Below are 24,936 nucleotides of genomic sequence, written 5' to 3' on the forward strand. Positions count from 1 at the left end.
TGGGTGGTGCCAGGCGGGCATGCTCCTATAACAATAGTAGAGCATCTACCTGTGGCACTGCTCTGCTGCCGCCACTAACCCCAACCTATCAGTGGAGATGTGTGGGTGGTGCCAGGAGGGCATGCTCCTATAACAATAGTAGAGCATCTACCTGTGGCACAGCTCTGCTGCCACCACTAACCCCAACCTATCAGTGGAGATGTGTGGGTGGTGCCAGGCGGGCATGCTCCTATAACAATAGTAGAGCATCTACCTGTGGCACTGCTCTGCTGCCACCACTAACCCCAACCTATCAGTGGAGATGTGTGGGTGGTGCCAGGAGGGCATGCTCCTATAACAATAGTAGAGCATCTACCTGTGGCACTGCTCTGCTGCCACCACTAACCCCAACCTATCAGTGGAGATGTGTGGGTGGTGCCAGGAGGGCATGCTCCTATAACAATAGTAGAGCATCTACCTGTGGCACTGCTCTGCTGCCACCACTAACCCCAACCTATCAGTGGAGATGTGTGGGTGGTGCCAGGAGGGCATGCTCCTATAACAATAGTAGAGCATCTACCTGTGGCACTGCTCTGCTTCAGCCACTAACCCCAACCTATCAGTGGAGATGTGTCGGTGGTGCCAGGAGGGCATGCTCCTATAACAATAGTAGAGCATCTACCTGTGGCACTGCTCTGCTTCAGCCACTAACCCAAACCTATCTGTGGTGCTGTATGGGTGGTGCCAGGAGGGCATGCTCCTATAACAATAGTAGAGCATCTACCTGTGGCACTGCTCTGCTTCAGCCACTAACCCCAACCTATCAGTGGAGATGTGTGGGTGGTGCCAGGCGAGCAAGCTCCTATAACAATAGTAGAGCATCTACCTGTGGCACTGCTCTGCTTCAGCCACTAACCCCAACCTATCAGTGGAGATGTGTGGGTGGTGCCAGAAGAGCATGTTCCTATACCAACGTTATGTTATGCTGCACTGTATTACTGTGCCGCTGACCTGCACACACCTGTGGAGCTGTGTGGGTGGAGCCAGGATTACATGCTTCGATAACAACAATCGAGCTCTTTCCAGTGGCACTGCTCTGCTGCTACCACAGACCCAAATCTGTCTGTGGAGCTGTTTGGAGGGAGCCAGGATTGCATACTTCTATCATAACAATAGAGCCCCTTCATGCTGCACTGCACTGCTCTGCACTGACTCCAACCTGCCTGTAGAGATGTGTGGGTGGAGCCAGGATTGCATGTTCTATAATAACAGTAGAACTCGTTCATGCTGCACTGCACTGCGGTAATGCACTGACCCAAACCTGTCTGTGGAGCTGTTTGGAGGGAGCCACGAGTGTATTCTTCTATCATAGCAATAGAGCCTCTTCATGCTGCACTGCACTGCTCTGCCCTGACTCCAACCTGCCTGTGGAGCTGTGTGGGGGGAGCCAAGATTGTATGCTTCCATACCTCTAATAAAGTTAGTTCTGCTTACATGTGGATGTGGTCTTGTGTCGTTCATGGGTTTTACCTCATGTAGGTACTGCCATCTTTTGACTAGGTTCTGGCCCGTGCGTCCTGTTTGCCTGCCTGCTGTGCTGGCCGGTATGTTGGGCTGGCGTCATTTCACTGCGGTGGTGTGTTTCGGCAGTCGAGTGTTGGCTGCTGCTGAAGGGTTGGTCTGCGCCCTGCTGGTGTGCTGGGGCAGTGCGCCCGGTGGCTGTGCCGGAGGTGAGTTGCTGCTGTCTGGATCCGGAAGAGTGACTGGAATCCGGCAGGCGCTTCTGTTTGAATGTGGAGAAATGGAGTCCTTGGCCCGTGTGCTGCTGCTTTGATGTGGAGAAGTGCTGGGAGGTACAGTGACTGTTTGGTGCAACGGAGGGCCTGGGGCTGATGCTTGGGCATTATTTCTCTCCATTTGACATTGACTCTGTGCAATATCCCACTTTCGTCCACTATCATCCAATATCCTTGCTGGCTACGTGAGTGAGGATGAGCCAGGTGCCGCAGGGAGCGGGGTGCAGCAGGAGCCTGTTATCTCCATGGCTAGAGTGGCGTTTCTTCGCAAGTCACTCCCCTTTACATTGACCCCCAGTATGATAAGGGCCCTCAGTGGCTGGAGTGGGTGGAGGATTTGCAAGGCTTTGTCAATGCTGCGGACGAGGATGGTTCACCGGCTTTACTTGACAATTTCATTAACCTTGCTGGAAAAGAGATTAAGAATAGCATAAAGACGATTACGTTGGGTGAGAGGGATACCTTTGCGACACTGATTGATGCTTTGAATAAGAAGCTTGCGATTCAACCTAATTGGGATTATGAACGCTACACGTTCAATCAGTGCCCCCAACAGGTGCAAGAGACTGTGAATTTATCACGAGGCTGCGTCAGAAGCTGGTGCTTTGTCAGTTCTCCTGGTTTTCAGATGATGAGACCATCCGGCTTTGTGTCATCAAAGGGTGTCTTTCCTTTGCTTTTAGGAAACAGCTGTTAAGGAAACCAATCCCTATTGGTGAAGTTATAGAGATGGCAGGTATTTATGAGAGAGTTGATATGCAGGCAGCATCCATGGAGGGTACCCCTAGAAGGAAAGAGGACCATGAGATGAGGGCTGCAGTTCAGGCTCGTGGAGGGGGCGATCTTATCGGTTTACAAATCGACCTGCTTATCGGCAGTCCAAGGTTCAGAGACTGTGCTATAGATGTGGTTTCGCTTTCCTGCATACAGGTACATGGCTGGCCCTTAACCAACTATGTTCTAATTGTGGCCGGGAAGGTCACTTTCAGGCTTCCTGTCGGGCCGGCAGATTTGCTTCAATGTCAAGATCAGCTTCTGGTGATAACTGGAGACAAAGAAATCAACCATCAGGTCGACCATATCCTTCCCTCCAGGATCAAGGGAGGGTACATTCAGGACATGCATTTGGCCCATGGAACCAAGTGAGGGCAGTTGTGGAAGTGTCTGGGGGATAAAATCAGAAGATGGACCGTACCCAACCGATATGTTTATTAAGGGGCTGAGTACAAGGAATCAGTGAATGTGTATCCTGGCTGTGGGGTTAATGAAGAATATCATGGCTATTAGCCTGTGTTGGACCACAAATATTCGAATGAGCATGTAAATTTGATACACGATGCCCGTGCAGTAGAGGAGGTTCAAAGTGTATCTATTGACATGAGAATACAACTCATTGTTTCCCGAGAGATACGGGAGCGAATGTGAATATCATGGAGGAGCAGGAATTCCTTCTGATGTCTACTGAGCCTACCTTGTTCAGCTCAATGGCGAGGATTTTTCAGTGGGGCGCTGCTCAGCCGTTGCAATCTGTTGGCCAGTTTCAGTATAGATTGGTGTAAAAAGATCGATCAACAGAGGCCATTTTTCATGTTATCCGTAGTCCCATAAAAGGAAGATGTCTCCTCAGCCATGGCACGGCAAATCAATTGGGGCTTATTGATATTCATTATCAGAACAGTGACATTGTTCGGTCGGTGAATGGACCTGATGAGAGCAAGATCTCTATCTGTATGATAAAAACTGTGCCCCTGTCAAAAGAATCCATTTAAGCTCTGTTTCCAAAATTGTTTGAAGGACCGGGTAAACTCAAAGGGATGGTCGTCAAATTACATATTGATGAGTCAGTCAGACCTGTTCCTCAACATCCTCAAAGAGAATCTGTATCTAAGGAATTGGAACAGCTGCTACGTAATGACATCATTCAGCGAGCCACTGGCCCTACGCTGTGGATTTCTCTGTTGGTGGTTGTCCCGAAGGAAGGTGGTAAGATCAGGCTTTGTATTGACATGGGGGTTGCAAATACTGCTATTCAGCGAGAACGACATCCTGGGCCCAGCATTGAGGATATGATTGTGCAACGTAATCGTGCCAATGTGTTCTCGAAGCTTGATCTTAATTAAGGATACCATCAGCTGGAGTCGCACCCATATTCTAGAGTGATTACGACTTTTTCAACCCATGAAGGCCTATTTCGATATCAGAGATTGAATTTTGGTATTTCCTCGGCTGCTGAAGCTTTTTAGGAGGCCATTCGTCAAGTGATTTTCCCTATAAAATCGACTTTAAATTACAGTGATGATATTTTGGTGTATGGATCCTCCAAGGAAGAGCATGATCAGGCCTTGCTGGACACCCGTGTGGCTTTGCAAAAGGCAGGTTTAACCCTTAATGTGGCCAAGTGAAACATTAATAAGAGGAAATTGAGGTTCTTTGGACATGTCTTTTCTGATGCTGGGATGGCTCCAGATCCTGATAAAGTCAGGACTATTGTGGACTTGGCAGCACCCATGCAGGTGGCGAAGGAGCGTTCATTCTTGGGCTTGACAGGCTACTGTGATCGATACACCCCCAGTACGCCTCGCAGACGGAACCATTGAGGCGGCTCTTGCAGAAGGATTCCAAGTTTGAATGGACGGAGGAGTGTCAGGAAGCATGCAAGGGAATAAAGCATGCTTTGGCAGAGGCGAAGAAGTTGACGTATTTCAACCCCAGTTGGCATACTGAAGTCATTGCTGATGCCAGCCCTGTTGGAATAGGGGCTATTTTGGCACAGGTGGAGAACAAGGATGATACATCTGTTCATGTGTACCCTCGACACATAGTGGCCTCTGCTAGGAGGGCTCTGTCTCATATAGAGATGGCATATTCTCAGGCCGAGAAAGAGTGCCTTGCTGCGGTATGGGCATGTGAGCATTTTCATAACTTTGTCATCGGGAAAGCCTTTACGTTGGTGATGGACCATCAGGCCCTTCATAATACTCGTACTAAAATGCCACTTAGGACTGAGAGGTGAGGGACTCGCCTGCAAGAGTATGACTATGCTATTGTCCAAAAGCCGGGAGGTGATAGAATTCTGGTGGATTATATTTCAAGACATCATAGAGGGGATCATGTGACGAGAAGAGGTGATCTGGAGTATATGAATTACGTTACAGCTAATGCATTGCCCCCTGCTCTTCCTCTGGACATGGTGGCACGTGAGTCAGTGAAGGATCTGTCTATGGCCCTGGCATTTCAGCTAATAAACAGGAATCAGTGGAGGGACTACTGTGGGCAGAGGGTGGCGTATCCTGATGTCAGTTTGTCAGAAATGGATCGGCTGGCGAAGGTGCATACGGAGTTGGCTGTAATGGATGATGCAATGTTACTCAGGGGCTGCCGACTTGTGATTCCACCTACTTTGTGAAAGTCGGGCATACAGACAGCGCACGAAGATCATAGGGGAGCTGAAAATACGAAGAAACAGCTGCAGAGACGTGCGGTTTCCCTATTTGGACATAATGGTTGAAGATATGGTGCGTCAGTGTCTACCCTGTCAATGTTCGACTAGAGCGGTTCCCCCGTTGCCACTGCAAATTACTGAAATCCCAGAAAAGCCATGGGGTAGGGTGGCTGTTGACTTTTATGGGCCAATGGACACAAGAAGTTATCTACTTGTGTTTATAGATGAATTTTCACGATTTGCCATAGTGAAGAGAGTAACAACGACTGCATATCCACAGGTTTCTGCCATTTTTTATGAGGTGCTTAGTGAATGGGGGATTCCAAGCATCATTGAGTCAGATAACGGCCCTCCGTATAATGGTCAGGATTTTGTAACTTTCCTAAACATATGGGTTTTCCACATCAGATGATAACGCCCAGATGGCATCAGGCGAATGGGATGGCTGAACGGTTACATGCTCTATAAAGAAGACCCTTCAGAGAGCATCCATTGAGGGCCTCTCTTATCATCAAGTCCTTTGTAGCATGCTGAGAGATTATAGAAATACACCTCACGAAGCTACTGGGAAACTCCAGCTGAAATGATGATGGCTTATCAAGTAAATACTCGGTTGATTGCTTTTCCAGTTGGTAGAGGGATGAGGGACTTTGAAATAAAGGAGAGGAATGCTGAAAGGAAGAGACTTAATAAAAAAGGAAACGATCAGAGAAGGGGGGGCTAGGACGAAAGGATTGGCTTTGGGAGATGTAGTTCTTGCGAAACAACAGGGACGAAAGAAGATTGAACCTCAGTATAAACCCCGTCCACTTAGTGTCATTGCCGTAAAAGGATCCATGATAACTGCAGGAAAAGAAGTTCAAGAAATAACAAGAAATGTGTCCCATTTTAAGCAACTCATCAAGTGTGAAGAGGATGCTGAGGAAGTAACAGAATGTGAGGTGCCAAGTGACGTACCTTCGGATGAGTCTGGGGTATCTTCATCGTCACCTGGAGGCAGTTTACAGAGACAGTTACATGGATTGGAAAGAGGGCTGTCCACCGGTAGTAGTGGTCGCCCCCAGAGAACTATTAAGAGGCCACAGCAATCTGTCTCGGGAGGATAGCTCAGGGGCAACGTGCTCGCCTTGGAAGCAAGACGACACGCAGCAACACAGGTTCGATCCCCGGATCCATGCTGAAAAACCTCTGGGTATTAAGCGCGTTATAAATAACCTATCATATCATTTCATAGAAGAATGTTGAGTTCTATCTAAGAGTTTTGGTGGGTGGGTGGTGTCACGGGTTAAAGGTTCTGTGCCTTTTAGAAAGACACATGTGTGCATGAACACTTGGGTCTGGTGCTATTTAAGGGAAAGGGAAACCCTAGTAAAGTTAGTTCTGCTCACAAGTGAATGTGATCCTGTGTCGTTCCTGGGTTTACCTCATGTGGGTACTGACAATTGGCACAGTCAGCAATTTCAAGCCTTGCTGTGGCACTGCAGCCTGCCCATATCAGGATTATCCCTACTAAACCTCCAAAGCACTGAATCTCATTCAAGACTGCCTGACATCCTGGGGTCAGCAACCTTTGCCTCTCAAAATGTTTTGGGCTACAACTCCCATCAGCCCCATGCCACTACAGTCAACGGTGAGAGGGATCATGAAGTCCAAAACATCTGGAGTGCCGCACGTTGCAGGCTTCTGCGAAAGGCAGGTCCATTCTAACTGCAGGACACTTTTTTAAAGAATAAAAATGTTTTTAATGTTTTTGTCTTATACTCAAACAATATAACAACATCCCCTAGCTCCCCCAACCCCTCTATCCTGTTTCCACGGATCCAGTGTGATATCCATTTGTACTCCGTTCGTCTGGTCACTCAGTTCATGTAATCCCCAAAATACGTAAGCCTCTGTGGACACATGGCTTCTCGATAATCATTATTTAGAAAAGTGAGCACAAGGCCCCAGTCTGACCGAGGTTTTGTCTGTCCCCCCTGGATGGAATATGCTACCCATTCCAGGGTTATAAAGGCCCAAACCTTTGAAATCCAGTCTTGTTCTGCCGGGGAATCCTTCCGTTTCCATCTTTGTGCCACTATGAGGGGAGCGGCTATGTTGAGAATCATATATGCTGCTTTTCATTGAGGTCTTGCCATTGTCTCAGTTTCCTGATCCCACATTCCCAAAAGACCTTCTTCCATTTCCCTTCTAACGAATGTGCCAAAAATGTCCTTTATCCATGTCTGCAGTGTGGACAAAAAAGGCACTATCGCTGGACATTGCCACCAATATGTGAGACCGATCTCCCTGTTCCCTGCATCCTCTCCAACCATCTTTGGGATTGTTGGGCTAACTCTGCGTAGCTTCTCTGGGGTATATGCCACAGTACCATCATTTTAATCCACATTTCTTGAATTTTAAACAACATCAGTAATTTTGTGTTACTAGCAAGGCTCACCTTAAGACTGCTCGCACCTAATTTAGTGGTTACATGGGAAAATAATCTTTTTGTTGTCCTTTTTTCTGTTAAATGCAACTTTCCGAATGTGTACTGTTTTCAGCACCTTGTGATGCCTACTTCCAGGAGTGTTCATGGCCTTTTGGTTGAGAAAGCAATTCCAGGCCCACATTCCATTCATTCTGCTCCTCCAGCCAATGAAATGTTCCTTTTATTCATTTTGAGAATGTTCTGCGCCCGTGGATTTCCTTTACAGGTCATTTCACTCTGCAGCATCTGATGAAAAGGTCTGTGGGGCTTCATAAGCTAACGTTTTGTTCCATTTTAGCATTGATTTTTCAGTCAGTCCAATAAAAGGTATCAAAATCAGCAACGTTTGTGTCATTTACCAGCAAAGAAGAGCAAAATAGCTTTATATATCATCACACATACCTACATTCAAAGTATTGCACTGACCGCAAAATATTCACATGAAAACATATCTCGTCATTTTCATATGAACATTTAAAATATCTGTTGCAGTGTGTCATCTTACTGTGTTTCCAAATAAATATGTGGAAACTATTTTCTTGCATTTCATACTTTCGTAGTAGACGTTTGGTGTGCATGGAGAGCTTTGCCCAAGTGTGCATAGAGAGCTTTTCCCAAGTGTGCATGGAGAGCTTTTCCCAAGTGTATTTGGTGTGCATGGAGAGCTTTTCCCAAGTGTATTTGGTGTGCACGGAGAGCTTTTCTCAAGTGTATTTGGTGTGCACGGAGAGCTTTTCTCAAGTGTATTTGGTGTGCACGGAGAGCTTTTCTCAAGTGTATTTGGTGTGCACTGAGAGCTTTTCTCAAGTGTATTTGGAGTGCATGGAGAGCTTTTCTCAAGTGTATTTGGTGTGCACGGAGAGCTTTTCTCAAGTGTATTTGGTGTGCACGGAGAGCTTTTCTCAAGTGTATTTGGTGTGCATGGAGAGCTTTTCTCAAGTGTATTTGGTGTGCACGGAGAGCTTTTCCCAAGTGTATTTGGTGTGCACGGAGAGCTTTTCCCAAGTGTATTTGGTGTGCACGGAGAGCTTTTCCCAAGTGCACAATAACTGTACATTCTGCCTGCAGGACATATCAGGAATTTGCATGGTATCACAGATTTCAGAAGGGGGATTTTAACAATCACGAAATCAAAGTCAGTAAAGTGTGCCCTTTAACCTTCCTGACCTCTCGTTTCCCAACCTGTATCTTTGACTATCTCTCAAATGGGTGCTGCCCTTTGCAACTCTCGCGTGGACTGCAAGCAGGCTTTGGTACTGAAAGATACGTCTAAGCTAGCATCTCAAAAAGAGGTTCCTATTTGCAAATGACAATACACCAGGAGATAATAATTAATAATTAATTAATAATAATTAATTAATAATAATAATAATTAGGCTTTTATATAGCGCTACAAACCCTCAGGTATCCGAGCGCTGCTTATTATTACCCACGGTGTGTGGTGCTCATTTATCGACCTCGGAAGGATGAAAGGCTGAGTTTGGCCCCGCCGGGATTCGAACCTGCGTTAACAGGCTCTGCACGGGTGTCAAAGCGAGCGCTCTACTCGCTGTGCCACTTGACCGGCTCCCAAGATCCACTAAACGGCTTCCTTCCCAGTAGTGCTAGCGAGCAGTCAAGTCTTGAGCCAGAGTTTCCTGGAAAGGGCAGCGGCCCATGAGCACTACTCAGGATCCACTTGGCTGTTGGGATGTGCTTATCTGGCAAGCTTTCTAGGGAGTGTCTTGAAAATGCACATGCATGACAACGGCAGTAAGCAAACACCCTTACATATCTGCAAGTCTGGAATGGAATGCAGATATAGCCTGTGGCCTGCGTTGTCTTCACCCGGGCACTGTGGGCTGGCATTAGGAGCCCCTATTTGGCCTTCTGACTCACCGACCCTATCTTCATCTGAAGTTTTTTTTTCCCCTCTTGAGAGATTTCATTGTGGCTCGGCTTGTACTCTTCTGCTTCTGTGCACACAGACCATCATTACCTTGCCCCCCCTAGGGCCCCCATGTACCTGTCGCTGGCATCCTTCCACAATGATCAGCTTCTGCTGGGGCGAGGTCCTGGCGAACACGATCTCGGTGTGGTTCTGCAGGATGTCGTCGATGTTCTCGGCACTCATGTCCTTCAGGTCTGTGCCATGGATCACGCAGGCCTTTGCGTCTCTGCAGGGGGAGGGGGTGAAAGGTGAGGATGGCAGCACTGGGGGCCCGTACCTGATGCTATTCAATGACCTACAATCACCAATGGGGCAGGAGAGCAAGTATGGCAAACACATTGCAAAAAAAGAAGCCAGCGGCTAGAAGGAGAAAGGCAACAAAAGTGACATCTAATTATTGCAGGTGACTTGTGCTACAGCACACCCCAGAAAAGGAACAGCAAGCTGTGAATAAAGAACTTAGAAGGTTGACACCCTGTTTAGGTAAACAGTTGCCCAAAGCAAGGCTAAATCTGCTCTACATAAGCAATATATAGGTCAGAATGCCCTGAAGAAAATTCATCATGTTAACTGTGGCCTATATATTTTTTTTTAATATACATACACATGCATTTTATTGTCAGAGGTCCAACATTTAAGAATAAACTTGGAGGATATTTGACTGGGCCCAGGACCTTTGCTTCTTGCCTTTCTCTGCGGTATAGAGCCCTGGCTACAGTAATATCAAAATCCAAAGTGTTATCCCAGCGATATCCATCGCTTGCAGCAAGAATAGATTGCCCCACAGTCTCATTGGGCATTTCAAATCAGAGGGTGTGTCTGCACATTTTAAAGCACAGTCCGGGAACTCATTTTCTACTGAGCCGTAAATTAAATGAATGGCTTAAAATCCTTGCATATGGCCTCATCATGCATTCACGTCACAGCTCATTTTCGTCCATTTCTATGGGAGAGAAGAGGGGCGGCACGCAACTTGCAGTTCCGCCACACCTCCCTTCCTCTCTGCATTTGCGGCGGCATGCATTTTCATGTCGGCGCAAATGCTGTGGATCCCTCTGGGATCCGCTGGCTTTATGCGCAAGCAAAAAGGAGGAGGCCCCCATAGCAATCCATTGGACACGCTGCCGCCTGCCACGCGTACATGGCAGGTGGCGTTTACTTCATTTGCGTGTAGGAGCATACATGCTTGTATGCCACCTTTTGCCCTGCACTTATGCACTATGCCGCAGTGGTGGAAATGTTATGTTAAAGGTACTTATATAGCACACCGTCACCAAAGGAGTTGGTCCCCAGACGCTCTGGTGGATCTGTGAACGAGAAGGTGGGATGGGTTAGTAAGGTGAAGAGGGAGTAGGATAGTGAGAGGAGTGGTGTACTGTTGGCAGCTTCAACTCGGTAGACACCGGGTGCTGAGCTTTGGCGCGAGTATTGGATCGGTGTCAGTCCGCGTGTGCTGTTGGTGCGGCTTATGTGTTGTTGCAGTGTGGTGAAGTGCGTGCGGCTTGTTGTGCGAGAGATGGTTGTGTGAGTTTTTTTGAGTGAGATAAGTATGCAGAGCGTTTGAGTTTATATTTGTTAGTGGGTTATATGACATTTGACATGCTAACATTCACAGTTCTGTTTAATTGTAGTACTTGCTGATCTACCTAATTCCGTCTAAGTGGGGCACTCGCTAAACTTCACAGTAACTATCTAGATATGAGGCTGGCTAATGTTCTCTATTCTAAGTATGGCACATGCTAACTTTCAAGTTCCATCTAGGTGTGGCATATGCTAACATTTACAGTCCTATCTAGACACGGCGCAGGCCAGCGTCTACAATTCCTTCCAGGTGTGACACTTGTTAACATTGATTAGTATGTTAAGATACAATGCAAGGCAACGTTTCAAACACTGTCATGGATAAATCAGGCTGGTGGCCACAGATCCTTCTAAATATGCATGGGCTCAGTCTATGGCAGAAATGGACAAAAATGTAAAGGGGGATACCAAAAGGGCTGCGGTAGGGGTGGAGTTTGGGTGTATGGATGGAGTTCCGAGGGGGCAGAGTTTCGAGGAGGCATAGCTGGCAGTTGGACTCCACTCAAAGTAAATGTTCAAAATAATAGTTTTAAAATGGTGCTTTTTCTTTCATGCTGCTTCTTTCCAAACTCCACACTGTACATCAATTCCACTTTCAATCACTTCCATGGCAGTGGTGCACCCAAAATACTGTTCGTATAATGCAGTGATTTTTAGTACATTAAGGAATCCATGGACACGCTCTACACTAGAAGGCTACCAGGGTAGCTCAGCAGGTTGAGAGACCGTTGCTGAGATGTTTTATATTCAAAACTGATTGTTAATCGTATAACTTTCTACAATCCCTTATAATTGGGGCTATTTCTGCCCCTGTAGTGAAAATCTAAAGTTGGCACCCATGAAATCACAGTTTAATTTCCTAAAAACTGCTGTCAGCACAACAGAAGCATTTATTTGTGATTAATCCGTTTGACAAGCATTTAACATCTTTATAAATATAACCTGTGATAAAACACAAAGGGGCACACAAATTACAGTGTATGTGTGGTAGTCTGACAAAAAAAAAAACATTTCAAAGAAAACTAGCGTGAATGCAAGCAGCACTTTTCAGTTCGGAAATTACTTTTGTTTTTCTATGGAAGTGTGAAATGCCACATTTGGAAAACACCTGCTTTCAAGCGTGATGCCCACACCCCAGTGATAGTCATGGGCCAGTGATTAGCTTCAGGTGAAGCTGGGGGCTCGGTATGGCCTGGTCAGGCCCGAGGCCGGTCGGGTCCCGAGATCCGGCCAGACATCTGGTGCCGGATCTCGACCCGGCAAGAGCCGGCCCATTGGCCAGCCCTGCTCTGCCGTGCAATAATAATAATACACGTAACGGGTCTCCACCGCCAAATTACGGGGCTCTCTAAAATGGGCCCCTCCGCGTTCACACATGAGATGCACTTTAAAATGCACAGAAAAGGAAGACATTCTCCTGTGCCTGTTCGGAACAGGCGCAAGCAGGTAGGTGTGCATTGCATGACAGGGCCATCCCGGTCCCTGGCATTCCTTCCTTCCAATGTGGAAGAACAGTGCTGTGCTGTGCTGTGACCTGCTTCTGCCCCAGGCTTCCTGCAAGAATAGACATGTGTGTTCGTTTATTGCACATTTCACAGTGTCGAGCCTTAGCACACACGGGGATGCTGATATACCTAAGGGGGGCGTTGCAGCCCATCCTTGGTGCTGCTGCACTGCTGCCCTGAAATGCGCAGGCCAGGTTTGAGAATAGGTTGAGCTGCGCATTATTCAAATGAACGCAAGTAAAGAGAATGCGCCCCTGCGCCTGTTGCAGAGTCTACCCCCAGTGCATCTGAATGGGAGATATTTATATCATCAGTGTTTGGGGGACTCCCTCGATTCCGGATCTGGAGACTGTGGTCTCATCCCTTCCCTCCCATGCTTGATGGCCACGCGGCCTTAATGCACAGTGCAACTTGGCAGCCCAGTTCCTCCTCTTGAGGATCTGATTAATGCATTCTTGCAGATTCTGTTTGAGACCCCGCTGATAATATTGCAGGAATTGGGCCTTGGTGCTGTCATTTTGGGCAACACGAGCATTGTAGGACATTTTAATCCTGGTTTCTGTCTTTCTCATGGTGCAGTTGCATAGTGTCTTCGTCCAAATTATGCCACACCCCCCATTTCACACAAAGCTCCAAGAAGCTGCCAAAATGGCAGATGTAGCGCTATACAAGACCCAGTTGCATTACACTGCAAAATGGACTCCATTCATGGAGTTAAACATATCTGCGGAAAGTCCCCTTCTGCTCTCCGTGAGACATAGATCCGATGCCCACATCCGCCAGCATCACTCGTGGGGCCTTCAGGCTCCAGTTCAATATCGAGGGGGTGGGGGGCCGGCGCATACAGAAGAGGGCTGTTATTTACAGTGTTGGAAAAAGCTGCTGCCAAGGTGTTTACCACCTGAAATTACTTGCATCGGGTTGTTTCAATATTACTGATAACAGCGGGGGAAAACAGTAATGCAGTGGTAACTCAGTTACCACCGCACTACTGCACCGCCGTACTACACATTTGGGGGTGAGGAAGAGGAGAAACCTCTAGCAAAATACTGCAGGTAAATCTGCCAGCTTGCCACCAAAAAACGGCCAAGACGAGGGAATTGCCACCGAAATCACAATGGACTCTATAAATGGGGACTGGCACCACCATACATGGCCGGTCAAGTGGCACAGCGAGTAGAGCGCTCGCTTTGATATCGACGCAGGTTCGAATCCCAGCAGGGCCAAACTCAGCCTTTCATCCTTCTGAGGTCGATAAATGAGCACCACACCCCAAACTCAGCCTTTCATCCTTCTGAGGTCGATAAATGAGCACCACACACCGTGGGTAATAATAAGCAGCGCTCAGATACCTCAGGGTTCGTAGCGCTAGATACCTCAGGGTTCATAGCGCTATATAAATGTCAAATTATTATTATACTGTTCATGATGCTAAACTGCACCTTATTAATTATGTATTGCCTGTGATTAGGCTGATCCCACTTTTTAGCGATTGGAAGCGTATTGGCGTTGTTAGTGGCGTTCGTGGAAAGCACCACTAGGGACTGTGGAGACTACACTTGCCAATAGCTGTATGGAGACTACACTTGCCAATAGCTGTAGTCGGCGTGCCCAAGACCTGTTAAGGACAGTTCTGCAACCTGCAGATAGAGCGCGCTCTTCCTGGGGATTGTGGATGCTTCAGGCCGCCTTCTCCAGTGACATTAAATGTTAAAGGTATTTGTAACGCGCACCGTCACCAACGGAATTGGTCCCCAGGCGCTCTGGCGGATCTGTAAACGATAAGGTGGGATGGGTTAGTAAGGTGAAGAGGGAGTAGGATAGTGAGAGGAGTGGTGTTCTGTTGGCAGCTTCAGCTCGGTATACACCGGGTGCTGAGCTTTGGTGCAGGTATTGGATCGGTGTCAGTCCGCGTGTGCTGTTGATCCGGCTTATGTGTTGTTGCAGTGTTGTGAAGTGTGTGCGGCTTGTGGTGCGAGAGATGGTTGTGTGAGTTTTTGGGTGAGATAGGTATGCAGAGTTTGAGGTTATATTGGTTAGTGGGTTACCTGACCTTTAGCATGCTAACCTTCACAGTATTGTCTAAGTGTGGCACTTGTTGGCGTTCACAATATTATCTAGGAGCGGCGCAGGCTGGTGTTCACAGTTCTGAGTGTGGCACATGCTAACCTTCAAGTTTCATCTGGGCGCGGGCATGCTATCCTTCAAGATATGATGTCCTAAACGAATGGTCTCAAGAATGATCTCCGAAATCAGCAGCTGGTGCTCACACTGGCAATAGAGCGTTATATCATCTCTTAGAGGTGAATCGATTATATGGAGTGTGCGGGTCTTTGGTTCTGATATCATGACCTACACTAAAGAGCGGCTGCCACCATTTGGACCTCAGCTAGGTTCCATCAGTCTCAGAACATTGAATTCAATTAGGCAAAATAAAATTCAAAGTGACTCACAAACAAGTACAGCACGCATTACAGATGATAATAAACGACAACGTCTTGGGATGATAGCTCAGCTGCAACGTGCTCGCCTTGGAAGCAAGATGACACAGAGCCCCACAGTTTCGATCCCCGGGTCCGTGCTTAGAAACCTCTGGGTATTAAGCGCGTTATAAATAACCTTTCATATCATGTGCTTATGGCCCTGATTAATGCTAGGTCGGCAATATCCAACGCGAGGCTCTTTACGACCCAATTCAGGAACAAAATGTAGACGTTTTATATATTACAGAAACCTGATTCACACACAGTTCTTTTTTGAGGTTTCACAATCTTGTGGCGACTACCTATACTATTAAATGGTTGAATCGGTCTTCCCAAAAAGGTGGGTGAATTGCAACTATATATAAGTCATATTGGACTATTTCTAATTTTGACCTAATATGGGACAATGGTTCACAGATTGGATTCAGAAACATTGTTCTTTTACCCAATTTAGTCTTCAACATGGTACTATGTTATCGACATCGAGTCCACGCAATTGGCACTAATAACAGAAGTTTATTGTTACCCAACTTAATGGTACTCATTTTATCGACCTCAGAAGGATGAAGGGCTGAGCAGACCTGCAGGGATTCGAACCTGTGACCATGAGGTCAAACACAGGTCCCTGTAGTGGATGTATTAGTTCACTGAGCCACAGACGTAGGTGCAGGTGACTTTAGTATATGGTTAGAAGCACAGAGCAATATTCCAGTTTCTAAACTATCAGAGGTTTTTCAGAGTCATGATCTTACACTATTGACGCCCTCCCCTTTACATAAGATGAGGCATTGCCTCGATAGCTTGGCAGTGAGAGGACCTGGGCTTGTCATGCTCGATACAATATTGGTATCATGGGCTGATCATTTTATTAGATCATGATCCCTGGGCATTGCCAAGATGGCACAGCTTAACCAAGAGAAAGCACCAGCCAAAGTGGGTCTTTGGCGGCGTTTCAGAAGAGATCTTGCTAAAATATCAGGAGATAAGGTTACTATGGCCCTGACTACCGAAACTGATGGCTTACGGGACGAAGAGTTTTTGCCACTGGTTTTAGAAAACTGGAAGAAATGTGCCAGACTATTGGGGCTAAAAAACTTGAACATCTAAATAAAAATGCCTGTTTCACTCCTGTTCTCAAAAAGACTACAAACAAATTACAGACAAAAGCAGAAACCATTGAGAAAACAGTGAGATGCCAAAGTTAAAGATCTTGCAAATCTAGATCTAAAGATCTACAAGAAAGCCATGTTACATAATATTGCGACTGCTTTAAACAGACCGTGTGAACTTTCTTTAATGTTGAATTTTCTCAACCCATGACCTTAATGTCTTTTTTAAACGAAAGATAGAAGCCATTCGGCAAGATTGTGCTCAAAAAAGCATCTATCTTGATTGAGAAACCTGAAGAAATAGGCCCACATTGACCCTGATACTATTGTGAAGCATCTCCAGAATATCAAACGCACTATACATACGTTCAATGGATTTCCTGCTTATGCCGTTAAGACTAATGCCCTTCCTCTAAAGGATTTCATTGCAATTTCTCTCTGAAAGAGGGGATTGTCCCTCTAGAGCTAAAAAACACCGCCCTAACAGACCTACTGAGAAAACCATCCCTCGATACTGAAATATTGTAGAATTATCGGCCAGTGGCTGGTCTTTCTGGGCCAGCGAAGCTGGTAGAGAAAGCAGTAGCTTCTCAGCTACAGGCCCATCTAGACAAACACCAAATCCTAGACACCTATCGATGGCAGGGGACCGAGACAGCATTGACTGCTATGTGGGACGATCTGCTGAAGAACAATCAGGGGGCATTAACATTGCTGGTTATGTTAGACCTCGCTGCAGCGTCCGACACAGTAAATCCTGATATTCTGCTGTCTAGACACTCAAAAGTGGAACGAGTGTCGAATAAAGCATTGCCCTAGTTTCATTCCTTCTTGACGGTCCGTCGGCAAAGTGTCAAGCTAGGAAATGTCACTTCTACAGAAACTAATGTACACTATGGTGTCCCACAGGGACAAGCCTTGTCCCCAATCTGTGTTATTATCTATATGCAGCCCTGATGAAAATCATCTCAAAATTCAATCTCTCACATCACGCATATCCAGATGATACTCAGCTATACCCACGGATTCAAGACCCCAGTGTGCCATTGGTAAATGTCATTGAATGCACCAATGAGATTGCACAACGGATGACCCTGAACCGTCTCCAACTCAGTGCCACAAAAATAGAAATTACTTTCACTACGAACAAAACTGTTTGGACCTCTTTTCGAGGCTCGTCAAACCTATTCAGCCAATGATTGGTGGAAAGCCATGTTTGACGACAGTGACCGCAAAGTCTTGTTTAGTCTGATTCTGTTTCTGAAGGACCTAAAACTTCACTTGGCTGAACCGAATTCCACACCCATAAGGAACTCTTGAGATGTACACCATCGACAAGTGGTGTGGGTTCGTATGAAGCAATGTAACTGTAATTGTTCTTTTCTTTTTTTTTTAAAGGTTTTCTTTTGCAAACAGAATAAAAATAAAAAAAAAAAATAAAGAAAAGAAAACAGAAATGATACTGTTAGGTTCAAAAGACCTATTAAAAAACTGAGGCAGTACCTCCATCTGCGCATTTGTTTGGCGTACCCTGGATTTACGCCTCTAGGTTGTCCCAGGAGGACAGCTTAACGGCAATGTGCTCACCTTTGAAACAAGATGACAAGAAGCAACACAGGTTCAATCCATGGGTCAGCGCTTAGAAACCTTTGGGTATTAAGCACGTTATAAATACGCAACAAAGACATATTCCTGTAACAGCGCTTTGATGCCCCCGGGCTGTGTGAGCGCTTTAAAAATGCAAATAAATAAATAGGGCTAAGAACCTGGTTTGCTATTGGCAGTCTGATCTAGGCTGTAACCATCAAATTAGTACCACCATTCAACCACTATATTATTCTCTTCAACTGCTTCGGTCGGCTCTTCCATTCCTGGACTCTGCTGATATCCCAATAGTTGTAGGATCTCCGGTCAACTCAAAACTGGACTATGCTAATGCCAAGTTAATAGGCATTCCTAAATACCGACTGCAAAGACTGCAGGTGGTTCAAAATGCGGCGGTCAGGATGATGTTTCAAAATTTACTTCAGTGTTAAAATATTGGATTTCTCTATATTGGCGGGCTACCCTCCCTCCGCCCCCTCCTCATATCTCGCAAACAAGATTGTCCCCTTCAGCCCCTCGAGATCACTCAGAACCGCGGATAACAAATTCATTCCGCTATGTTCAAAAAGGGGAGAGATGCCTTTCTGTTTATGGACCACGATTGCGGAACTCTCAGCCCATGGGACTGATAAACATTACCTCCCTATTCTTATTTCGCAAAGCTTTAAAACCCCACCTATTCCAATGATTTAATCGGCATAATTCCACATGTCGTATGCTTGTTAATGTATGATCAGCGCCCAAATGCAGTTTATTCTGCCAGGTGTGCGTTATAACTACAAAATACAAATGCCACCGCTTGCAATCTGGCGGTAATTCCGCTGGAGCAAGTGGTGAAACAGATTTAACAATGGAATACTTCCAAACTTGTAATGAGGCCCAGAGTACTTATCAATAGCTAAATGTCGCCATAAAAATACATCAATAGAAAATGAAATGGTATTTTGAGACTCACTTGGAATTCTTTTGCAAAATGGGTCTTCTCGTGCACACCCAGCTCTTCTTTGTAGTGTTCTAGATCCAGACGGGAACTTTACGTATTCAATAAACACTAAAGAAATACTTGACAACTTGGGAGGAGCTCCTTTTTGGGGTACTAAACTACCTTTGAAGACACTGTCATTAGCTGAAGGTTTTTCCCCAGCACAGGAGATAAGGGGAGGGGGGTCATCTCTACGAGATAGAAGAAATTATCAAAGAAATGCCTCCTGATTTATTCCATCTTTGCTCTGTGGGAAACACATAGCCATGTTTAACATATCGCTCATAAAAGATTTTGAATGAAAGAGCTAAATCCATTCTGAGAAAATAGACATGATATGTTATGATGGCTGCTTGTTTATCACTTCACATCGTTGTCTGCCATCGCAAAGCACTATGGGTAAAAAGGAAAGAGGGAGAAGTAGGGAGAGAGGGTGAAACTGAGGGAATGAGACAACATAGTTTTATGTTATGTTGGTTGCTTGTATAGTGCTTCACATCTTATTTAAATAAGGCCCTGCATCAGCCCTTGGAGGACTCATTTCACATGAACTATTACCATTCTTCTTGACAATCCACATATTGAGGAAGATCTTTGAGTGCAGAGCAGAAATCAGAGAGAGAGAGCGAGAGAGGGAAAATCTCTCTTCATCACTGGCCTCAGTATTTAAAGGACCAGGATTTCTGTCTTTTCAATATTATGGTGAGCTTTTCCATAATCCTGTTCTCTAGAAAGGCCACAGAGCACTAATGACCTCAACTACTTCTGAGTGATGTTTCACAAATAAATAATCAAGTGTGAGGTCCATCCTGGTAAAAATACATAGGCTGGGCCTCTTTTTAGAAGATTGTGCTGCACCGCTCATGGGTCTACTGTCTCTGCCTCCCCTTTGCTCCTCCTGTTGGCCTCCCGACAGCCTCCTGTCCCCTCCCCCCCAGCGCTCCTCTATTACACTTCACTCTCGGCGTTCTGTCTTGCGTCTCTGCTATGGAAATGAAGAAGAGACTCAGCAAGATCCCTTTGTCATCTCTATGGCAGCGACGTTCCTTGTAGCTTTTTCTTTATGCCATGAGAAACAACTCATGCTCTCGATTTGAGCGTTTCTTTTGGCAAAAATAAGCACTGCCCTTTAGTCCCTGGACTTTATGCCAGGATGATAATGGAAATAATCACTACCAATGATAGCTATGCTGGGTGAATACGGGTCTTAGCCCTCATTAAAGGCACTCGCTTCACTCTAGCCTGTTGACTGGGGCTGCAGGCCCTTATCAGTGAGTGCAGCCCAGGACTGCATGATTATCGCCTCAGTGACTTACTGGGATAAAGTAAGTAATTTTTGTCTGAATATGTCCATGGGAGATGATTAAAATCCCAAACACCATCTCTTACGTACTCTATGAAATAGTTTACCGGTACTGGACTAGACCGAATAGCACATGTTTGCCAGAGGCCTTTGGGTGTATAGCTGGTGTGCAGTGAAGCAAGCCCAGGCTGAATTTCCAGCAACCCTTACCTGGGGTTCACTTGATTGACGGGGATGTTGAGGCGAGCGGCAATGTCCTCCACTGTTTCCGTCCCTTCAGAGATGATTCCTACGCCCTTGGCAATAGCCTTGGCGGTGATGGGGTGATCGCCAGTCACCATGATGACCTGGAACAGGAAGGCACCTCATGTAAGTCTGTGTGATGTGAACACCCCATCCCGCCTTCTCTTCAGCTGCCGGCGCGCATTACTACGTCTCCCCCACACTATCTATCCTGAGGCCTTCTACTCTTTGCCTTCACATGTGCCCCAATAGCCCACGGGCAGAACAATGGTCCTCCATCAGAGGCATCATCAAAGTGTCTGAACCATGACCTATCCAACTGCCCCCCTGACCACCCGCCCTCAGAAATCCATCAACACCCGCGTGATAGCTTCTCTTTGTCGCCCCCACGTTACATCCCTATATAGGCCTCTATCTCAAGGCATCCATCACTCAGGTGATTCCAACACCCTGCTATACTCAACAGGTGCCTTCACTTGAACTGCACCAGGACGCTCCTGCTGCCCCCGTGACGGCCAGGCCCAACTCCCCAGATGAAGAGATGAATGGCGGTACAAGGTAAATGCCACAACCATTATTCGAGATATCATGTGCTTCCGCTGCATTCCAAATCGCTTCTTCATTCCTACGAAACATAGTAATGTGCCCGCTACACCCCTCTGAGATATATGTACATTTGTACAGCAGCCATCAGATAATCACTGCCCCCTTATACGCAGCCTTCAAACCTTCTCAGGCAGGCAACGTAGCAGCTCATCCGCCATGCGAGGGTGCAGAGTACATACCTTAATTCCAGCACTGCGGCACTTTCCTACGGCATCAGGGACAGCAGCTCGTGGGGGGTCGATCATGGACATGAGTCCCACGAAGCAGAGGTTCTCTGTGGGGAAGTTCACCTCATCGGAGTCAAACTGGAAATCCTCGGGGAATTGCTCATCGGGCAACGCGAGGTGGCAGAAACCTGCAGGAGAGATGGTAGCGTATGAGCGATAGGTTGCAAAACCTGCAGGAGAGCAGCGCATGAACAAGGGGTGGTGAAACCTGCAGGAGAGTAGACTGTGAGCGAGGGGCTGTGAAACTCACAGGAGAAAGAGCACAGTGTGGTTGAGGTGGCAGAAACCTGCAGGAGAGAGTGAAGAGTATGAGCGAGAAGTGGCAAAATCAGTAAGAGAGAGAGTGTGAGCGAGGTAGCCAAAGCCTGCAGGAGAGAGGGTAGAGTCTGAGCGAGAAGTGGCAAAATCAGTAGGATAGAGTGTGAGCAAGGTAGCCAAAGCCTGCAGGAGAGAGGGTAGAGTCTGAGCGAGAAGTAGCAAAATCAGTAGGAGAGAGTGTGAGCAAGGTAGCCAAAGCCTGCAGGAGAGAGGGTAGAGTCTGAGCGAGAAGTAGCAAAATCAGTAGGAGAGAGTGTGAGCGAGGTAGCCAAAGCCTGTAGGAGAGAGAGTAGAGTCTAAGCGAGAAGTGGCAAAATCAGTAGGCGAGAGAGTGTGGGCGAGGTAGCCGAATCCCGCAGGAAAGAGGGTAGAGTCTGAGCGAGAAGTGGCAAAATCAGTAGGAAAGAGTGTGAGCGAGGTAGCCAAAGCCTGTAGGAGAGAGGGTAGAGTCTAAGCGAGAAGTGGCAAAATCAGTAGGCGAGAGAGTGTGGGCGAGGTAGCCGAAGCCCGCAGGAAAGAGGGTAGAGTCTGAGCGAGAAGTGGCAAAATCAGTAGGAAAGAGTGTGAGCGAGGTAGCCAAAGCATGTAGGAGAGAGGGTAGAGTATGAGCGAGAAGTGGCAAAATCAGTAAGAGAGAGAGTGTGAGCCAGATAGCCAAAGCCTGCAGAAGAGAGGGTTGAGTCTGAGCGAGAAGTGGCAACATCATTAGGAGAGAGTGTGGGCGAGGTAGTCAAAGCCTGCAGGAGAGAAGGTAGAGTCTGAGTGAGTCTGAGGGAGAAGTGGCAAAATCAGTAGATGAGAGAGTGTGAGCGAGGTAGCCAAAGCCTGTAGGAGAGTGTATCATGAGTGAACGGTGAACAAACCTGCAAAAGACATTAGAGTTTGAGTAAGGTGACAAAACCCTGCTGGAGAGAGGGTAAAGTGTGAGTGAGTGGTAGCAAAACCTGCAGGACAGCAGAGGGTGAACGCGTGGCAGTGTAACCTGCAGGAGAGAGTAGGGTGCAAGCACGGAGCAGTGAAAACTGCAAAAGAGTGAGTGTGAGCGAGGTAGCAGAAACCTGCAGGAGAGAGGGAAGAGTATGAGCGAGGAGTGGCAAAACCTGCAGGAAAGCAGAGGGTGTACGAGTGCCATATCCTCAAACATTCCCCATTGAGAAAGACAGGGTTCACAGCCAATCATCCCCTCCTTCTGTTAAAGTGGGTCATGCTTCTGGTGGTGAAGGGAAGGATGCAGAGGTAATACTTCTTAAAACTTTAGTGTCAATCTTTTTTTTAAAGCCCACACTCATTTACTTGCATACTTTGAACCATGTGTTAGGAGAGTTTTTTCAGAGCCACCGTTGGCACAGGGCTCTGAGAGACCAACCTCAGTGGATCTGCAGGGCTTCCACCAAGTTATACCAAACTTCCTACTTGTAATGTGACTAAGCAGCAAGGCTTGGAATGTGGAGGACAGGAGACCGGTGTAAAGTACAGATCCCATACTCAATGGTCATCAAGACATAGATTGTGCACACAGGAAAGTATCAAAAGAATATTTATCATACAATATAATAAAAGGCCAGATGTATGTGTGTCTGATGCAGTCATGCGTAGTAGAGACTGCCCGCTTCGCCTGTTGTCAACGCTAGAGGGAGGTGTTGCCTTCGAAATATGTAAGGCTGAAAATGTCTCTCCTCACGCACTTTGGGCTTTCACACTAGTTTATTATAAGTAGAACAAGAGAGTTTCAAGTTCGAAAAACTGCACAGTAAGTAGAATCAATGCTATACACACACAACACAGCATTGATATCCAATCGGAACACCTAGTTCACTTCAGACCAAAAACACATATGCGCACAATACACTGTCACATGGGATACACTGTGGAGAAAAGATGTTAGGTTATGTCATAAGCCTCATTCATTTATAAGGGACATCAAAACAGAAACAGTGCAAAACTATCTCAAGAAGGCCAACCCTATCTGGAGGAACATTCTCCATCCACAGTCTCAGATAAGTAATTGATTTGGTGCAGTTAAAGGGAGCTTAGATGTTTTGTGAAAGTTCTCCAGGAGGGTTTAATAGGCTCAATACAATAGTCAAGTGTGGTTATAGTGACACAATGTGTAAGATGGTACTTACAGGTTTTCCTTGGAAGTAGAAGGCCACCACCTACCCTGGAAATTGAGGGGGACCCCAGATGAGACTTTTGTATGCAGTTTCCACCACTAAAGGTGGGTGCAAGAGAGGACTGTATGCCCTATTGGATATTATGGGGCTCAGGGGAGAAATTAAAGAAGTATGCAATCAAGACCTCGAGCTCTGACCAAGAAGGTCAATGATTTCATTTTGATTTTGAAAATTTCTAACGCGTACCAGAGAGATTCAACTATATTCGGGCGCAGATGACAAGTATTGAAACTCCTGGTAAGCCTAGGCCATTGTCGACGACTGTGCTCACCGATGATTGCAGTAATGCGGGAAAGGGGTCATGGGTGGAGAGGTATGTTTCAGTGTCAGGATTGGCCCAGGCGAGTAGTTGATTACGGTGTCCACTTCAGACCTCCCGGTTTTGGATACCAATAGGAGCTGGGCCTCAGACTTCCAATGATAAATTGACCTCTGCTTTAGCACTCATAATGAGGAGGAACCGTGACACTGCAGCAGCCTGGATAAGCAGTCTTGGTTACCCAGCTATGGTCCGCAGGCAATGGTGAAGAAGGGCGAAAGATGCCAGCTCCAACAAGGCCCCTCTACCTAGTGGAGAGCAGCAGAAGAGACCGAAGTCAGAGTCCCTTGACGAGGCAGCACAGCTAGTTAAACAGCACTGGAGGCTCCACAATATGAAAGGCACAGAGGATTCCTGAATCCCGATGATGCAGGCCAGCTACAGGTCCACAGCTTCCATGAGTGCCAGTAGGACATCTAGCGAGATGCAAGAATGTCAACTGGTTGTGTCCACAAGTTCATGAGACACCTTAAAAAGCCTTCCATGGAGAGAAGAGGACAGTGCCTCATTGTACGGGAGTAGGCACTGGCAACATTTGTTGCAGAACTCGCTTCCAGGCTCCTTTGGTGGCCTCTCAGGGTATAGATTCCAGGTTCCAATGATCGACCCTCAGATTGCTCCAGATCCTCTCCTGATTTGCACAGAGCTGGGTGGAGGTCAGCCCACACATTGGGAGGACCTTAAAAATTCAATCACTGAGTGGCTATCAAATAATGCATAGCCGATTCAGATACACCGGAGACATCGCTCTGGAAAGGATGTGTACTGGGGTGTCTGCAACCCATTACCCATTCCAAACCAGTTCCAAACACCCCTCGCCACTTCCCACCAAAGAGCACGACAATGTATGCCCATTTCCTACCC

The 24,936-nt window shown here is 46.7% G+C and overlaps 1 protein-coding gene across 2 annotated transcripts in view; it reads right to left on the reverse strand.

Annotated features, from left to right (window-relative positions):
* Positions 1-24,936, reverse strand: part of LOC138525693 (sodium/potassium-transporting ATPase subunit alpha-1-like) — a 245,607-nt gene that overhangs the window by 35,054 nt on the left and 185,617 nt on the right. For both annotated transcript variants that reach the window (XM_069635782.1, XM_069635783.1), the window contains 3 exons: positions 21,214-21,389; positions 20,396-20,532; positions 9,693-9,843 (listed from right to left, as the gene is read on the reverse strand). In XM_069635782.1, the coding sequence (XP_069491883.1) occupies positions 9,693-9,843; positions 20,396-20,532; positions 21,214-21,389 (464 nt within the window). The remainder of the gene's footprint in view (positions 1-9,692; positions 9,844-20,395; positions 20,533-21,213; positions 21,390-24,936) is intronic.

This window comes from Ambystoma mexicanum, chromosome 7p (assembly GCF_040938575.1).
Source record: "Ambystoma mexicanum isolate Mex_15411 chromosome 7p, UKY_AmexF1_1, whole genome shotgun sequence".
NCBI classification, from domain to species: Eukaryota; Metazoa; Chordata; class Amphibia; order Caudata; family Ambystomatidae; genus Ambystoma; species Ambystoma mexicanum.